This window comes from Suncus etruscus, chromosome 10, assembly GCF_024139225.1.
Source record: "Suncus etruscus isolate mSunEtr1 chromosome 10, mSunEtr1.pri.cur, whole genome shotgun sequence".
NCBI lineage: Eukaryota > Metazoa > Chordata > Mammalia > Eulipotyphla > Soricidae > Suncus > Suncus etruscus.
In genome coordinates, this window is record NC_064857.1 from 106,263,444 (window position 1) to 106,282,328 (window position 18,885).

The window sequence follows — 18,885 nt, forward strand, 5'->3', positions numbered from 1 at the left end:
CATATTTATAACTGTATACATATTAGAATGTATGGTAATGGTTTATAGTAATGTTTTATAAAAGTTTTGTGTTATTTTATAAATAAAGTTTTCTCATGTTAAAAAAGTAGAAACTATATTAGATTAATTTAATCACTGAGAAGTAATGTATTGGTAATAAGTTAATTACAAAGTGTATTTTAAAACAGAGTTCTTCAGTACGTTTTATATTTAAGACATTTTGCAACTGTCATAATTTAAGCTTTTGTTAGTAAGCTCACAAATGGAAAATTTTAAGATACCTATTCAGAGTGTTTCTCTTAAACTATTTGATAACACTGGACTCTTTCTACATGAACCAAATTTTATAGGATTCTTGAATATTTAATAACTTCATCTTTGTCCTGATGGCTCACTGTTTTCCATAACCACCCTTACCATGATCCTAAAGCTACTTTACCACAAAACATTAATTACTATTTGTTGATGATTGTGTAAATGTTTGGAACAGTTATTATCATCTTCCCATCCTGAACCATGCCTCTCACATTTCATGAAAAGGTGAAAAAGATTTTTCTTTAACAAAATTTCCCTATCAATGTTCCAATTACTAATATCCAAAGGACTACGGGTGTTTGTTTAAATGCATGTATACATGTATACGGTAATTCCAAAAAAGTCATTCCATCCAAATTTCTGAGATAAGTAATATACATAAAAGAAGGTACTAGGAATAATATATTAAGTCCTTAATATATTTGCTTATCATTTGATGGGTTTTGTCTTAATAACATACTGTTTCCTTATATTTGATGTATTAGTATAATTAAAGTACCTTTATTATCAAATTTGATTTCCTTTCTTAATTTAAGTTCAAAATACATAACTGGAAAACAGAAAATATACACAGTTCATAAAGTAAATACAAATATCTGAATTGGTTCACCATCTAATTATGTTGAGTATTTTAATATATATGTGTAAATTTTAAAATTGGTTTTATCTTTTTTTATATACCAGATATTATTTGAGGCATGCTATTTTGCTTCAGACCTCTTTTCAGTTGCAATAAGTACTGCATAAAGTAACTTTCCAGCAATATCATAGAATGGGACATAATTTCATATCATGTGTAAAGCCCTTATATGCAGCTACATCTCAATAACTATTAACTAATGTATTTCAAAAGACATTTTTCACATCTGCTTTAATGTATGTGCACAAGGACATGTGCATGAGAGCAAGTGTGTATGGATAAAGGGGCTTGAAAACAGTTCTGTAATTTGGAGTGCTTCTGACACTATTATATAAATAGTAAAGTAGCTGTATTTTTATTTTTTCCAAAATGCACAAAGATGTCTTAGAAAACATGAGCAAGCCTAGAGATTAATAAAATCTACAATTTCACAGGTTTCCATAGATGATAATCTGAAAACAGCAAGCAATTTGGAGCTCTCTTCTATTTCAATACTTTACTGTTTGTTTCTCTGACATATTCATCCCATACAAAAGATTTGCTAAAGGAATTATAATGGTCTTCTGGGACAGGAAGGAAAAGGTTTCTGTAGAAAATGTTAAATCAAATTTGGTGGTGATGCAAAGCTCAGGAAGGGTTGTTAACGGAAGGCTTGCAGTCACAGGGTGGGGCTTTATTTTGGTGTCCTTTTAGAGCCTGCAGGTGTTTGGCACCAGTTAAAATCAAGGCCAGCTGTGATATTTCACTTCTGATACTTCCCTCCTAATAGTTCTCAGAAGTGATGCTTTGGGGTGATGTCTTACACCTGATATGTGCAACTTGTGTGGTACAAATGTGAAACCCCTCTTTTAATAATACCATTTGCCTAACACGCTTTGCCTATCTTCTTCACCCACAGGTCACGCATCAAGGAGAAAGAAAAACAGTGATTAGTGTTTACAGCCATTTATGCATATTTTGAAACTGATCAGTTCATTTGAAGACAGAGAGACACTAGGATTGCCAAGGCTAGTTTTCAACCAAATTAAAAAGCAGGAAAATACATTTTCTTTTGATGCTCATGGTAGATAATGATGCTTTTAAACCCTTCTGTGGTGAGATACATACCTATTTTTGAAGGAATTTGCAGGTTTCTATTAAAAGCTGCATTTTCTTTTAGGTTTGTTTGGGTTGGAAAACCTCAAACCACAATGTATTTCATGCACATATTCCCAAGGGTATTAGTTAAATAGGACCATACTGAGGTCATCTAGTAAGTTTCTCAAACTTTTTAAGAATTCCTTTAATGTATTGCACAATCTTGGCCAGAATTCGAGAAGATATTTTAAGAAATCACTAGGAAAAATGACTATTAAAATCTGTATGCAGGTAATCTATATTATACTTCTAAAATACAGAGTTCTCACCGTTAATTCATCATTGAGAGAGAACAGCAAACAATAAAGGTACCAAAAGAGAATAATGAATCAAAAATTCATTCTGAGGCATCAACAAACACAGACCCATAGTATGACTAACTGATTTAACAATGGGTAATCTGCAGGATCACCTAAACTGTGCAAATTATTCAAGGAAACACATCATTTATTTTGGTTGTGTCAACAAAACATCAACAAAACAACAATAACAAATTTTTCCACAATGATTTTTTCGCAATGATAAATTTATTTATGCTAGAAATAATTTCTTCTACCAAATAATTTCTTGTTGTTTACAAAGTTCAAGCCGCAGATGATATGTAAATGGCTCACTTGATAAGAACCCACAAAAAATTCTCTCCTGCTCTTTCATGCCTCTAAACACCCCCCTTGGTTAGTCATACCCCATTCCCCTTCATCAAAATCTCACTTCCTGCATCATATTCCAGGCCTTGAATTTCACCCAACTCAGTTTGCTGTTGCTACAGCAGCTGTGCTGGCACAGCTCACACGGAGAGGAGGGCCATGGGCACCTGCGATGCGTCACGCATGACCACTCTCCCATACTCGGCGCCAAGAAACTACACGATTCATAGGGACAAAAACAAGGGAGGACACCTTAAACAGAAATCATAATTTTTGAAAAGTAAAAGGATAGTAAAAGTCATCAGGAATGATGAAATATTAAGAACTTTTGGGCATTGTTGACAAAGGCTGTTTTCACAGAGGCTGTTTAGTTAGGTTCCTTCTGCAGCTAAACGTCCCCACCTCTGCAGCCTACACTGCAGTTAAGTAAAATATTATTTTTAAACAAAAATGTAATTCTAAAAAACACCTTGGCAAACATGTACTATGTTCACTGAGCACTGGCTCACTGGCAGTCAATATTATGAGTCCTTCAGGAGCCATTATCTCAATTAATAATTAGTAAAGGTCTCATTTCAACACCTTATTATTATTAAAACACTGAAACCTAGAAAGTTTATAAATTTGTCCAAGAATTTTTAACTACTTGGTCTTCTACTCAATCATCTGGGCTTTGCAACCCAAATCTTTCAAGCCAAATACACTTGTCCCTCCCATCCAGAGGGGTATAATAGTCACACGATTATTTGGAAATTTTACTCTGCATAGTTAACCCCTCATTCTTTCACTGCCTCATTGTGCATTTGCTATTTAAGATCAATTTGCTTCCACTTTTTCAAAAAGAATAAGTTATCAAATCTATACTAAATCCCCAGTACCTGTTACACAGTGAATAGAAGTTTTGTTTTTTATATTTTATCACTGTTATTATAGTTTAGGTAACATGGTTATAATAGTGCTAACAACTAGAGTTTTGATGTATAAAGTTATTGCACCTTTACCAAAACCAAAGTGCCCAAGACCATCTACGACTGTCCTTATGTCACTTCTAAGTCTAGTTCTTCTTTCCTCCTTATGTGGTCATATTTTAAATATTTTCTTAGTTCTTCTTATCTAATTATTTATTTTATAGAAATTAAAATAAAACTGGCATTATATATAAATATATAGTTATATATTTTATATATTAAAACTGCATGTTATGTTTCTTGCACAATTCAGCAGGGTATATTATTTTCCTAACACAGCCAAATACTTCCATGCATAGAAGAAAAAATGAACACCACACTCTTTGAATACCATCATACTTACAGTTTCCAGTCATCTTTACTTATTTTAAAGAATTTATTTTATCACTATAATTTAGAACATAATCAATAAAAGGTTTCATACATACAATGATCTAAAACCACATCCCCTATTAGATGGCCACTTTTCTCTTCCATAATCTTCAGGTTTCCCCATCAACTTTCTATCCAGTCTCATTGAAGTAAGCTCAGTTCCTTGGTTATTGACTCAAATTCTATGAATTTGGCAATTTATATTCCTTTACTATGTTTCCTTATATCCCATAGATATGAGAGATCATTTTGTGTCTGTTCTCCTTATTGCTGACTTCACAAAGTATGACACCCTCTAGTCATATCTATGTAGCAAATAAATCACATATTCATCTTTATTTATAGCTGAATAGTATTCGATTGTGTATATATACCACAGTTTATTTATCCAGTCATCTGTTCTTGGATACTTCAGTTGTTTCCAAGATTTGTGATTTTGTGAAAAATGTTTCAATAATGAAACACTTGAATAATGCTTTTAGTAAGTGAAAATGTCTCTTAGGGTTCCTGGCCCTTTGATACCAGTAAGTAGATTGCTAGAAATCTCACAAATTTAATTTTGTATTTTGAGAAGTGCCCATAATGTTATCTCCAAAAGTTGAACCAGTTGACATTCCCATCAACTGTAGATGAGGTTTTTTTTTTCCTTACATATCTGCCAACATTGGTTGTTTTTGTTTTTGTTTTTATGAGTGTCATCTCACTGGTTAGTGATAACTCATCATTGTTTTGATTTGCATTTCTTTGCTTATTTTTAAAATATAATAGTATACTCTTTGTGAGAATGCAAACTAGTTCTTCAGCCTCTAACAATATGATAAGCAGTTTAAAAATAAAAATGGAATTACCATCTGATCCAGCAATACCACTCTAGACATTTATCCAGAGGATATAAAAACATTAATTTCAAATGATATTTGCAGCCTGTGTTGAGAGCAGGTCTATTCACAGTAGCATAATATAAAATGAGCTTAAATACCCATCAACAAATGCCTAATAAAGAAATTATGTGCATGACTCAGTAGAATACCATTCACCTACTTAAAGAGATGATTATGTGCCTTTAGCAACAATATGAATAGACTAGACATGATTATGCTAATATACATGAGTAAATTAAAGATAATTATTAGATTTTTACTATTGCAGTGGTCCTCAAACTATGGCCCATGGGCCACATATTGTATTTGTATCTGTTTTGTTTCTTCATTACAAAATAAGATATATGCAGTGTGCATAAGGATTCGTTCATAAGTTTTGTTTTTACTATAGTCAGACCCGCCAATGGTCTGAGGGACAGTGAACTGGCCCCGTTTAAAAAGTTTGAGGATCCCTGTATGGAATACAAATAATCAAAATGAACTGCCCAAACTCACACAAAATAAAACCTCTCAGACTGAAATATATAGTTGTTCCAAGAGAGAAAGGGTGGAAAAAAGGGGCAAAGGATTCCTTTCATTACTACTATGCCACTAGTAATTTCAATTAATATACATACAGAATTACTAAATGATCTCCGAAATTCGTATATGCATCTGAAATTCTAGAACACTGAAACCCAATCATTTTGTTTTTCAAATTAAAATGTTTAATTTGATTTTTAAATTAAATAAAAATAAATGTTATTTAAAAATAAAATATTTGGAGGCTGGAGAGATAGCATGGAGGTAGGGCATTTGCCTTGATGCAGAAAGACGGTGGTTGGAATCCTGGCATCCTATATGGTCCCTCGAGCCTGCCAGGAGCGATTTCTGAGCATAGAGCGTTGCTTCTCAATTATTTTTTGTCATGCCCCCATAGGCAGAAGAAAACATTTTTCACGCCCCGCGCGACTGTAAATAGTATCTTTATTTAAAAAACCTTAACCTGGGGCCGGGAAGGTGGCGCTAGAGGTAAGGTGTCTGCCTTACAAGCGCTAGCCAAGGAACGACAGACCGCGGTTCGATCCCCCGGCGTCCCATATGGTCCCCCCAAGCCAGGGGCGATTTCTGAGCACATAGCCAGGAGTAACCCCTGAGCGTCAAACGGGTGTGGCCCAAAAACCAAAAAAAAAAAAAAAAAAAAAAAAACCTTTAACCTGCAAAACAAAAATATATAAAAATAATTTGAGCTAATTTTTTTAATCAGAGGTGATGTCTGGATGAATGGCTACAATGAGCACGTTTTGCAATGCATCGCTTTTCAAAGCGGGCTTTGAAGTAAGACACAGCAACTCTCAGCTCCAGAGACATACAGAGACATAAACATGGGGCTTAGCTTGTTATGACAGTGTTTGCCAAGGTCAAACACTCCTTTACGGAGCCTCTCCGGGGCACAACCGACTATTTGAGAAGCACTGGCGTAGAGCCAGAGGTAACCCCTGACTGCTGCCTGTATGATCCAAAAACCAAAAACCAAAACAAAACAAATATTTTAAATCAATGTAATTCTATTTAAGAATAAAAATGTAATGGTGCTACGGGGTTTTTTTTTCTGCCTTCTAAAAATTCAGATTTTATTTATTCTTTTGTTGTTGTTGTTGTTCTTGGGCCACACCTGGAGGCACTCAGGGCGCTCCTGACTTTGCACTCAGAAATCACTCCTAGCAGGCTTGGGGAACCTGGCAGGCTTGGGATGCGAGGGATCCAACCCAGGTCTGCCCTGAATTGGCTATGTTCAAGGCAAATGCCCTACTGCTGTGCTATCGCTCCACCCCATAAAAATTCATATTTTTTAAATTTTGATTTTGGACCACATCCAGTGGTGCTGAGGGGTTACTCCTTGCTCTGCACTCAGAAATTACTCCTGGCAGGCTCAGGAAATCATGTGAGATGCCTGAGATCACACCTGGGTCAGCAGTGTGCAACCACTGTGCTATTGCTCTGACCCTAAATATTTTTATATATAAAGTTTGGTGTTTAACTTCCAAAGAAGATGTGGAGCAAAAATAATACAGCAGATTGGGCACTTGCTTGCATACAGATGTCCAGCATCCCATATGGTCCCTTAAGTAGTGCTGAGCCAGGAACAAGCTCTGTACATCAGTGAGTATGGGCCAAAACAAAAAGATTCCAAAGAAGAATGAAATTATAAATAAAAGAGATGAGAGAGACCAACTATTCAAACTAATTTCACAATGCCAACAACTTTTATTTATGATTCACCTTCATGTTAAAACAATTAGGTTCTACATTAGGGCAGATAATAAGGCAGTTTTCAAAACCTTTGGGATATAAGAAAAATTTATATTTTGCTTCAGATTACTTCAATTATCTCTATTTGAAAGATGAGATAACTACTACATATATCAGAGATTAATAGTAACCCATCTTGAAGATCCATAATGGCAAAGATTAAATTGAACATAATTCATATTAATGTGAATTAAAACTACAAAGTAGAATTTGAAATAAAAATTAAAAATGCCATATGCAATTTCAACCAACTCACAATAAAATTATTTTTAGATGGTGGGTTAGACCTTAGATTCTTATTCATTAAAATCTAAAAAATAGATAACATTAGAAAAAATTTTTTGGTTTTTCGGCTACACCTAGTAGTGCTCAGGTGTTTCTCATGGCTCTGCGCTCAGGGATCAGTCCTGGAAGTTCTTGGGGATTATATGGGATGCCAGTGATCAAAACAGGTCATGCAATGCCCTACCTTGCATGTGAGCCAGGTGTTATGGCTCTAGCCCCATAAAATATCTAATGCTTTTTAAAATAACATTCCTTACTTGGTCCTTTACTGAAACACAGACATAGCAACAAAATGCTAGTGGAAAATTACAGAAAATATAAATATAAATTCTTAAATATCAGTTAAAAATTCAAATTGAGTTAATGTGAACTCCAGCACACCTCATTTCCAGTTTAACTCAGGGCAGTGCTATTTTTCCCTATTAATTGCCCCATAATGACTTAAAGTAAAAAGTTAACCTCATTCAAAATTATAAAGAACACCAGTGCTCTTTGCTAATGCATTTAGATTATACACACTGCTTTCATTATAAATATTCACTAAGCATTAGTTCACTGAGAATAAGCAGACCTTTACAAATAACCTCGATATATATCGAGTGAGTTCCTTCAACTAAAATATTTATTACCATTATGTTTTATTTCTTTATTTTTGGGTCATACCCAGTGGTGCTCAGTGCTTACCTCAGTTTCTGTGCTTAGGGATAATACCAGGAAGTGCTCAAAGAATCAAATGTGGTACCTGGGAATAATCCTGCTTTGGCCACAAGCAAAACAAACCCCATATTTGCTATACTATCTTTTTGGGCCCCCTACCATTACATTTTGGAGGGTAACTTGTCATATTCAGAATCTTGGCAGCAGAATGTCACAAGCTGAATTCTTGAACTCATTTTTTGATTTAAATAAATTTTAATTCTTTCTAAGCAAATACATTAAATCAAGAACGTATTGAAATTCAAAGAACTAGTTAAGTTACAACAAATTTCTCTCCCTTGCATAAACAAATTCCCTTTGCAATAACATTTCAAAAAAATCTCTATGTAGATATATATTATATATTATTAATATTATATAATATATAAATGTAAAGACTTACATGAACATTCCTTTCATTTTGAAAAGTTTTTGAAATTCAGAACCTGACAAATATGTGTACAAATTTGTGTACAATTGTAGTAAAAGCTTCACAGAAAGAAATTGTTATTCTGATCTTTGGTATTAACAGGTGAATATGAAAAATGGTACATACTTGCTTGTAGTGATAATGATTAAACAATAAACAAAACTTATTATTTTGGCATCATCAAAAAAGTAAACATTTACTTTTAAAAAGTTTCTTTTCAGGTGATTCTCATTCTTAGCCCTAAATAGAAGCACACATCCAATATGCAATGTACAAAGTTCATGTGCTTTGTGAAGAATACACAGGAATAAAACATAATAAAGTCTCATTTGCAGAATTATCTACAACATTGTATATTACAAGACAGTCATATAATGAGAGGTACTTTGTAACTTAAAAATCCCATATTTCTTTCTATAGAGAATGCTAAACACACAAATGCCTATATTTCTATTCTTTAGGAATAACAAATGTCCCAACCTTGCCAACTGTGTATTGGCTACTGTAGAATCATGCAAGTTTTGATAAGCACAAAGTGTCACCTGTTTGTGACTTAAACTCAAGATCATGACTATGTTTAGTAATGTGAATTACTATGGATCAAAAAGAAAGGAAAGCTCATAATTTTTACCAAAGACATAGATTTCAAAAACAAACCTGGGGTTCTGCAAATACACTCTTTATGTTGTTGATTGGTCCATATGGCACCCCACTGCCTTCAAACAGAGATAACCATGTGCTGGTCAGTTCTTCTTCAAACCTAGGAACAACAACAACAACAAAAGAAGCTGTTTTCTACCCTAAAACAGCACTTCTCAAATATAGGCATCCCAGTGAGCCCCCAGGATATTCCAAGAAAGCCACAGGGAAAAATCATGTAAGTTGAGACCAAGACACATTACTTTGTGGCCAACAAATAGGACAGGAGTGGGAAAGAGGTTGTACAGGAAAGAAACATTTTTGGAAAGGGACCACAGCTGGGGAAAGTTTCAGAAGTATTTCTCTAAATAATATAACACAAGCATTTTTTTTCTGCTATGGCTTGGTTTTAAACAACAGATAATAATCCTCCCAGCATTATTTCTTTGACTCTTTTTGCTTTTAATTTTCAAAAATATGCCTTCATGACATGAGTTGTTTCTTTGCTTTTAATTTTCAGAAAATATGCCTACATGATGGGAGTTGCCCTGTAGAGATAATAATAGCTATTCAGATTACATTGGTTGAAAACCCATCGTTTTTTGACAATAAAGTGAAGAGAAATTCCATAGAAAATAGTATGGACTTATAACTATTGGCCTTAAAATAGTTTTAGCTATCTACTTATTTTCAATATAACTTATTAGTCAAAACAAAATTGGACTTGTAAAGACCAGTATCTTTAACATTTCAATTCAGCCTTACCTTGTATTGTTTTTACTATAATTAATATTGAATTTTATATACTAAAAATTTAATGATTTCTCTATCAGGCCTTTGAAAGAGATGAAATTTATTGTTTTATCTTTGTTCTCTCTCAAGACAATGAATATAAACAAAATATTGGATCCTCAAAGAAAACTCAACACTCAGTTTGTAATATGTGGGAAAGTTTAGAATTCTTACTTTTTTTTCCTTTAAAAAAGGCAAAATAGTTTAGTGATATGATAGATTTTCTAGGTGAAAACAGATTTTGAAAGGATCAACTAAAGTTCATGCACACCAGGGTGTCTACTATACTCTAGGCAGTGATTACTGACTTTAAATAAGATGCCCTCCCTTTCTCTTCATTATTACAAGTAAAATATTTGATTATACATTATAATTAAGCATAGCTCAGTGTTATTATCTCCACTTTTAGCACAGAATAAAATACTTCACCTATAAATATCAAACTATAAATTCATGATAACATATTAAAAGACTAAATTTCTTGCATTTTAATCGAATCTTTACATCCACATTTTCTTTTCAGTGGCAAAGTCACATCCCCTGGCCAAGACTTCCTAAAATGTATTTGGAGAGAGATATAAGCAGATTCACATATGGTGAAAACAAAAGAATGCTTTGAACCTGAAATCTTTAATGTCAGTGTATCAATGACCGGAGTACTCACAAAAGTAATTAAAGGTTAAAATGGGTAGTCTAATAAATGTCCAATACAATTATATGTATCAGCACTGTATTCACCCAAGTGACCTCAGAGATCTAAACAGCAATGCATGTCAATAGCCAAAAAAACAGATGGCTGCAAGCTTGCCAACAGAAAACTCAGGGGAATAGTTGAAGTTTTTGTATTTATATAAGCTTTTCACCACTGGGCAAAGAGAAGGATTTATTTCATGTTATGGAAAACAACGGATGCATTTTGGAAAGGAGACTGGGAAGAAAGACAGCAAGGGGACTGCAGTTGTGGCCACTGTTTGTGTATTTGCGTGAGTGTGGGCTTGGAAGGTTCATAAATGCCTTCAAACCAATCCATCAGAGACAGCATATCTCTTGCATTCCACTACTCCCTGGGGACACATTCATTATTTTCTTCTGAAAATTTATCTCTTGATCTAAATCTGGTGTGGAATCATTTCCTTTATCTATGAAAAAAATAATATCTGTAAGCACATGTTTTCATTAACCACAAAAATTCTGCTAAAAAAAAGAGCTGATTTAAATCACTTAGGATAATACAAATCTGAAGATAAGACAAGAAAGGTATTCTTAGTTCCAGATTAGTGGGACTGGAGGCGAGAGATGATATTTGGTACACACACACACACACACACACACACACACACACACACACTTAATTGTGATCTTCCTAAAACAGATTTTTTACGAGTCTTCCTAAAACATTACTCAATTCCAGATCTTTGTTGAATTCATTTGGTGCCAGAATTGATACTGTAATTATTTATTTTGGTTGGGGAAACATTGCTGTATAAAGATAGACTTGAGTTTAAATTTCCTAACATTAAAATTTAATGTAAAATATATTTCATTTTTAGAGAATATTTCAGCCAAATTAAAGACCAGAAATATGAATAACAGTCACAAATATGAGAATCAGGGGCAGGAGAGAGAGCACGAAGATAGGGTGTTTTCCTTGCATGCAGAAGGATGGTAGTTCAAATCCCGGCACCCCATGTGGTCCCCCAAGCCTGCCAGGAGTGATTTCTGATCACTGAGCCAGGAGTAAACCCTGAGTACTGCCGGGTGTGACCCAAAAACCAATATATATATATATATATATATATATATATATATATATATATATATATATATATGAATCAAAATAATCATACCACTAACAAATAGTCATTAATTTGGTTTATATTGGGAAGGTTGTACATAATATAATATTACTAATTTATCCTACAATACACTACTATATAAGTTTAATCTTTGTTTGACCAATAAGAAACTCAATTTTGTTTCTTTAGCCATTCATCTGTTGAAGGGCATCTTAGTTATTTCCAGAGTCTGGCTATTGTAAATAGCACTGCAATGAATATAGGTGTGAGGAAGGGATTTTTGAATTGCATTTTTGTGTTCCTAGAGTATATCTCTAGGAGTGGTATAGCTGGATCATATGAGAGCTCAATTTCCAGTTTTTTGAGGAATCTCCATATTATTTTCCATAAAAGCTATACTAGATGGCATTCCCACCAGCAGTAAATAAGAGTCCCTTTCTCTCCACATCCCCACCAACACTGATTGTTCTTGGTCTTTGTGATGTGTGCCAGTCTCTGTAGTGTGAGATGATACCTCGTTGTTTTGATTTCATCTCCCTGATGATTAATAATGTGGAGCATTTTTTCATGTATCTTTTGTCCATTTGTACTTCTTCTTTGAGGACATGTCTGTTCATTTCTTCTCCACATTTTCTGATGGGGCTATGTATTGTTTTGTTTTTATTAAGTTCTGTCAGTACCTTGTATATTTTTGATATTATCTGATGGGTATTGGGTAAATAGTTTCTCCCATTTTGTGGGTGGCTTTTGTATTTTAGGCATGATTTTCTATGAGGTGCAGAAGCTTCTCAGCTAATATAGTCCCATCTGTTTATCTCTGCTTCCACTTGTTTGGAGAATACTGTTTCCTCCTTGAAGATGCCTTTAGTCTCAATGACGTATAGTGTTTTACCCACATGTTTTTCTATATACCTTATAGTTTCAGGCCTGATATCAAGGTCCTTAATCCATTTGAATTTGATCTTTGTGCATGGTGTTAGATGGAGGTCTGAGTTCACTATTTTGCAAGTAGCTAACCAGTTGTGCCAACAACACTTGTTGAAGAGGCTTTCCTTGCTCTATTTTGGATTTCTTGCCCATTTATCAAAGATTAGTTGATTGTATGTCTGGGGAACATTCTCTGAATATTCAAGTCTATTCCACTGATCTGAGTACCTGTATTTATTCCAGTACCATGCTGTTTTGAGAACTATTTAAAATTGTGGAAAGTAAAGAAACTGTCGTACAAATACACAATGTAATATTATGCAGCCATCAGGAGAGAGGAAGTCATGAAATTTTCCTATACATGGATATACATGGAATCTATCATGTAGCTATTATTTTGAGTGAAATAAGTCAGAGGGAGAGAGATAGATACAGAATACAGATAGATACATACATCTATGGGTTTTAAGAAAAATTTAAGACATTATTGTAATAAGGCCCAGAGACAATAGAGTTAAGGGCTGGAAGGGCTGAAAGAACTGGCTCACAATTTGAAGCTCACCACAAAGAGTGATAAATGCTGTTAGGGAAATAAATACACTAACAACTAGCATGACAATGTTAAAGAATGAGAGAAGTAGAATGCCTGTTAAGAATACAGGCAGGATGGTGGAGGAGGGGGGCAATGGTAGTGGAAATGTTGCATTGGTGAAGAGGGATATTTTGTTTATGACTGAAACCCAACTACAAACATGCTTGTAATCATGGTGCTTAAATAAAGATTTAAAAGAAAAGAAACTCACTCAAGTTTGGGGGCCAAAGCGGTGGTGCAATGGCATGGCATTTGCCTTGCATGCAGCTGATCTAGGATAGTCATAATGTCTTCCAAACCTGGAACAAATTCTGAGTGCAGCAAAAAGCCGGCTCCCTGTGTGTGACAACAGGCGGGGAAAATCCACGAAAGTACACTGGCCCAGTGGGGCCCAACTGTAAAAAACTGAGTTTGACCTGTATGTGTCTGTCTACTGTCCTCTTGAGTGAAACTCTTGCGAGTGGGGCAAAAAGAGGCTCCAGCGTAGCACGGCTGCTCCGCTTCGCTACGAGGCCATGCACTCTTTGTAAGGAAAGAACACCATTGCAACAAGTAGGAAAAATTACACTAAGAACGGTGCTATATCACAGAAGCAAACATTTCTCTCCGGACTGTCTTCTCTGTTGCATGCTCAGGCCTAAGATTTGACCCAGTGTGAGGCTTCATCCACGGAGGACTCCCCTCCCTTAGAGGCAAGTCAGCCCATCCAGAAAGGGAGGAGCCAGAGGAGTGTGCTGCCTGCATCATATAGACAATGAATACCACCACAACACGTAGAAAAACCCACAATACAAGTGTGACAATGGGGAAAGAACGCAGGCCAGCATCAGACATAGAGAATGAAGATGAAAATTCTGAGGACCAGATAATGACCAACCAACTAATCAACCTCTCAGATAAGGACTTTAGACTAGCAATATGGAAGATGCTCAACGGACTCCAAGAAACTATGGATCGAGTTGAACAGAACACTAATAAGAACCAAGAAAATATGAAGACAGAAATCACAAAACTCCAAACTGAAATAACATGTCAACTAACAGGACTGAAAAAGTCAGTAAACGAAGTGAATGACAAAATGGATAAGCTCTGGGACAGGGTATCAGAAACTGAGAATAGACTTGGTGCTGTGGAAGATGAGATACATAACAATTCCATACAGCAGGAGAGATTGGACAAAAAACTTAAAGCAAATGAGCAGACAATGGAAAAATTAGTCAAAGAATGGGAACAGATGAAAATAGAAGTCTATGCTAAGATCAACAGAAACAACTTAAGAATCATTGGAGTCCCAGACACCCAGGAAGAAAACTTCCAGGAAGAATCAACGGTCAAGAACATCATTAAAGAGAAACTTCCAGAGCTAAATAATATATGTGATCAAATCCTGCATGCCCGAAGAGTACCAACCAAAAGAGACCCCAGAAAAACCACCCCAAGACACATCCTAGTCACAATGACAAATCCCACAGATAGAGACAGAATTCTGAAAACAGCAAGATCAAAAGGGGAAATCACATTCAAGCAAGGTTCCCTGAGATTTACAGCACACCTGTCACCAGAAACACTCAATGCCAGAAAGCAATGGTGGGATATTGTGACAAGACTGAATGAAATGAATGCTCCACCCAGAATACTATACCCAGCAAAACTCACTTTCCGGTTTGACGGAAGAATACATGGTTTCACAGACAAAAAACAGCTCAGAAACTTCACAGACACAAAACCAGTCTTAAGAGAAAAACTGAAAGACCTAATCTAAGACAAGACTACCCAAAAGACACACCAAATTTCGAAATAAAGATGGTGATTAATCCCAGGACAATTCTTTCTCTCAACATCAATGGACTAAATGCACCAGTCAAGAGACACAGAGCGGCTAAATGGATCAAAAAACTCAATCCAACCTTCTGCTGCCTACAAGAAACGCACCTGAATAGTCAGAACAAACATAGACTCAAAATAAAAGGCTGGAGAAAAATTATCCAAGTAAACAACACCCATAAAAAAGCTGGAGTGGCCATACTAATATCAGATAATGCAAACTTTATACTCAGGAAGGTTGTAAGGGACAAAGATGGACATTTTACATTAATCAAGGGGTACGTAGAGCAGGAAGAATTCACTCTCCTAAACATATATGCACCGAATGAGGGGCCAGCAAAATATTTAATACAACTGTTGACAAATCTGAAAAATAATATCAACAACAACACAATAATTGTGGGGGACCTTAATGGCTTTGTCAACACTGGATAGGTCAACCAGACTGAAACCCAACAAGAATATACTAGACCTGAGGAAAGAAATGGAAGAAAGAGGCCTAGTGGATATATATAGGACACTCCATCCCCAGAAACCTGGATACACATTCTTCTCCAATGTACATGGGACATTCTCCAGGATAGGCTACATGCTGGCACATAAAACATACCTCCATAAGATCAAGAGATTTTGCAGACTACCTTCGCTGACCACAAGGCTCTGAAATTATTTGTGAACTCCAAAGGGACTCAGAAGAAACACTTTAACACCTGGAAGTTAAACAGCCTCATGCTCAATAACCAGTGGGTCCGAGATGAAATCAAGGAGGAAATAAAAAGGTTCCTGGAAACAAATGACAATAAAGACACAAACTATCAGAACTTATGGGACACAGCAAAAGCAGTACTGAGAGGAAAATTTATAGCTTTGCAAGCACACATCAGGAAGGAAGAAGGAGCTTACCTGAGTAGCTTAATGACACAGCTAATAGAACTAGAAAATGCTCAACAAAAGGACCCAAGAATAGGAAGACAGAAGGAAATAACAAAGCTGAGAGCAGAAATCAACGAAGTGGAAACCCAAAAACAATCCGAAAGATCAATGAAAGCAGAAGTTGGTTCTTTGAAAAAATAAACAAGATTGATAGACCACTGGCAAACCTAACAAAGAAAGAGAGAGAGAGAAACTTGATAACTCGTATTAGGAATGAAAAAGGAGAGATCACTACTGATATGACAGAGATTCAAAGGGTAATCAGAAACTACTTTGAAAAACTTTACACCACTAAAAATGAGAACCTGGAAGAAATGGATAAATTCTTGGACTCTTATAATCTTCCACGGTTGAAGGAAGAGGATGTAGCATATCTAAACACCCCCATCACCATTGATGAAATTAAAACAGTAATCAAATGTCTGCCGAAAAACAAAAGCCCAGGTCCAGATGGATTCACTAATGAATTCTATCAAACTTTCCAAGAGGAACTACTGCCAATCTTGGCAAGACTCTTTCATGAAATTGAACAAGCAGAAAAACTTCCAAATAGCTTTTATGAAGCCAACATCACCTTGATACCTAAACCAGACAGAGATGCTACAAAAAAAAGAAAATTACAGACCAATATCGCTAATGAATGCAGATGCAAAGATCCTCAACAATATCCTGGCAAATAGGATTCAATGCCTCGTTAAGAAGATCATCCACTACGATCAAGTAGGTTTTATCCCAGGAATGCAAGGCTGGTTTAACATCCGTAAATCTATCAACATAATACACAACATCAATAACAAGAAATATAAAAACCACATGATCATATCAATAGATGCAGAGAAAGCATTTGATAAGGTCCAACACCCATTCTTGATCAAAACTCTCAGCAAGATGGGAATGGAAGGAACCTTTCTCAATATAGTTAAGGCCATCTACCACAAGCCAGTGGCAAATATTATCCTCAGTGGAGAAAAGCGGAAAGCCTTTCCTCTAAATTCTGGCACAAGACAAGGCTGTCCTCTCTCACCAGTCCTATTCAACATAGCACTGAAATACTTGCTATAGCGATTAGGCAAGAAAAGGATATCAAGGGAATCCAGATAGGAAAGGAAGAAGTCAAGCTCTCACGGTTTGCAGATGACATGATACTCTACTTAGAAAACCCCAAAGATTCTACCAAAAAGCTTCTAGAAACAATAGACTTATATAGCAAGGTGGCAGGCTACAAAATTAACACACAAAAATCAATGGCCTTTCTATACACCAATAGTAATAAGGATGAAATGGACATTAGGAAAACAACCCCATTCACAATAGTGCCACACAAACTCAAATATCTTTGAATTAACTTGACTAAATACGTGAAGGACCTATACAAGGAAAACTATAAAACTCTGCTCCAAGAAATAAGAGAGGACACATGGAAATGGAAACACATACCCTGCTCATGGATCGGCAGATTAACATCATCAAAATGGCAATACTCCCCAAGGCATTATACAGATTTAATGCCATTCCTTTAAAGATACCCATGACATTCTTCAAAGAAGTGGATCAGACACTTTTGAAATTCATTTGGAACAATAAACACCCTCGAATACCTAAAGCAATCATTGTGAAAAAGAATATGGGAGGAATTGCTTTCCCCAAATTGAAACTGTACTACAAAGCAATAGTTATCAAAACAGCATGGTATCGGAATAAGGACAGGTCCTCAGATCAGTGGAATAGGCTTGAATACTCAGAAAATGTTCCCCAGACATGCAATCACCTAATTTTTGATAAAGGAGCAGGAAATCCAAAATGGAGCAGGGAAAGCCTCTTCTTTTTTTTTTTTTTTTTTTTTTTTTTGCTTTTGGGTCCACCCGGCAGTGCTCAGGGGTTATTCCTGGCTCCATGCTCAGAAATTGCTCCTGGCAGGCACAGGGGACCATATGGGATGCCGGGATTTGAACCGATGACCTTCTGCATGAAAGGCAAATGCCTTACCTCCATGCTATCTCTCCGGCCCCCGGGAAAGCCTCTTCAACAAGTGGTATTGGCACAATTGGATAGCCACTTGCAAAAAATTGAACTTAGACCCCCAGCTAACATCATGTATGAAGGTAAAATCCAAATGGATTAAAGACCTTGATATCAGCCCCCAAAACATAAGATACATAGAACAGCACATAGGCAAAACACTCCAGGACATTACAGGCATCTTCAAGGAGGAAACTGCACTCTCCAAGCAAGTGAAAGCAGAGATTAACAGATGGGAATATATTAAGCTGAGAAGCTTCTGCACCTCAAAGGAAATAGTGCCCAGGATACAAGAGCCACCCACTGAGTGGGAGAAACTATTCACCCAATACCCATCAGATAAGGGGCTAATCTCCAAAATATACAAAGCACTGATAGAACTTTACAAGAAAAAAACATCTAACCCCATCAAAAAATGGGGAGAAGAAATGAACACTTTGACAAAGAAGAAATACACATGGCCAAAAGACACATGAAAAAATGTTCCACATCACTAATCATCAGGGAGATGCAAATCAAAACAACGTTGAGATACAACCTCACACCCCAGAGAATGGCACACATCACAAAGAATGAGAATAAACAGTGTTGGCGGGGATGTGGAGAGAAAGGAACTCTTATCCACTGCTGGTGGGAATGCCGTCTAGTTCAACCTTTATGGAAAGCGATATGGAGATTTCTCCAAAAACTGGAAATTGAG

At 35.8% G+C, this 18,885-nt stretch overlaps 1 protein-coding gene across 2 annotated transcripts in view; it reads right to left on the reverse strand.

The window, feature by feature from the left end:
• The window catches only part of SUGCT (succinyl-CoA:glutarate-CoA transferase), a 1,072,384-nt gene that overhangs the window by 502,749 nt on the left and 550,750 nt on the right, over positions 1-18,885 (reverse strand). For both annotated transcript variants that reach the window (XM_049781877.1, XM_049781876.1), the window contains one exon: positions 9,321-9,423. In XM_049781877.1, the coding sequence (XP_049637834.1) occupies positions 9,321-9,423 (103 nt within the window). The remainder of the gene's footprint in view (positions 1-9,320; positions 9,424-18,885) is intronic.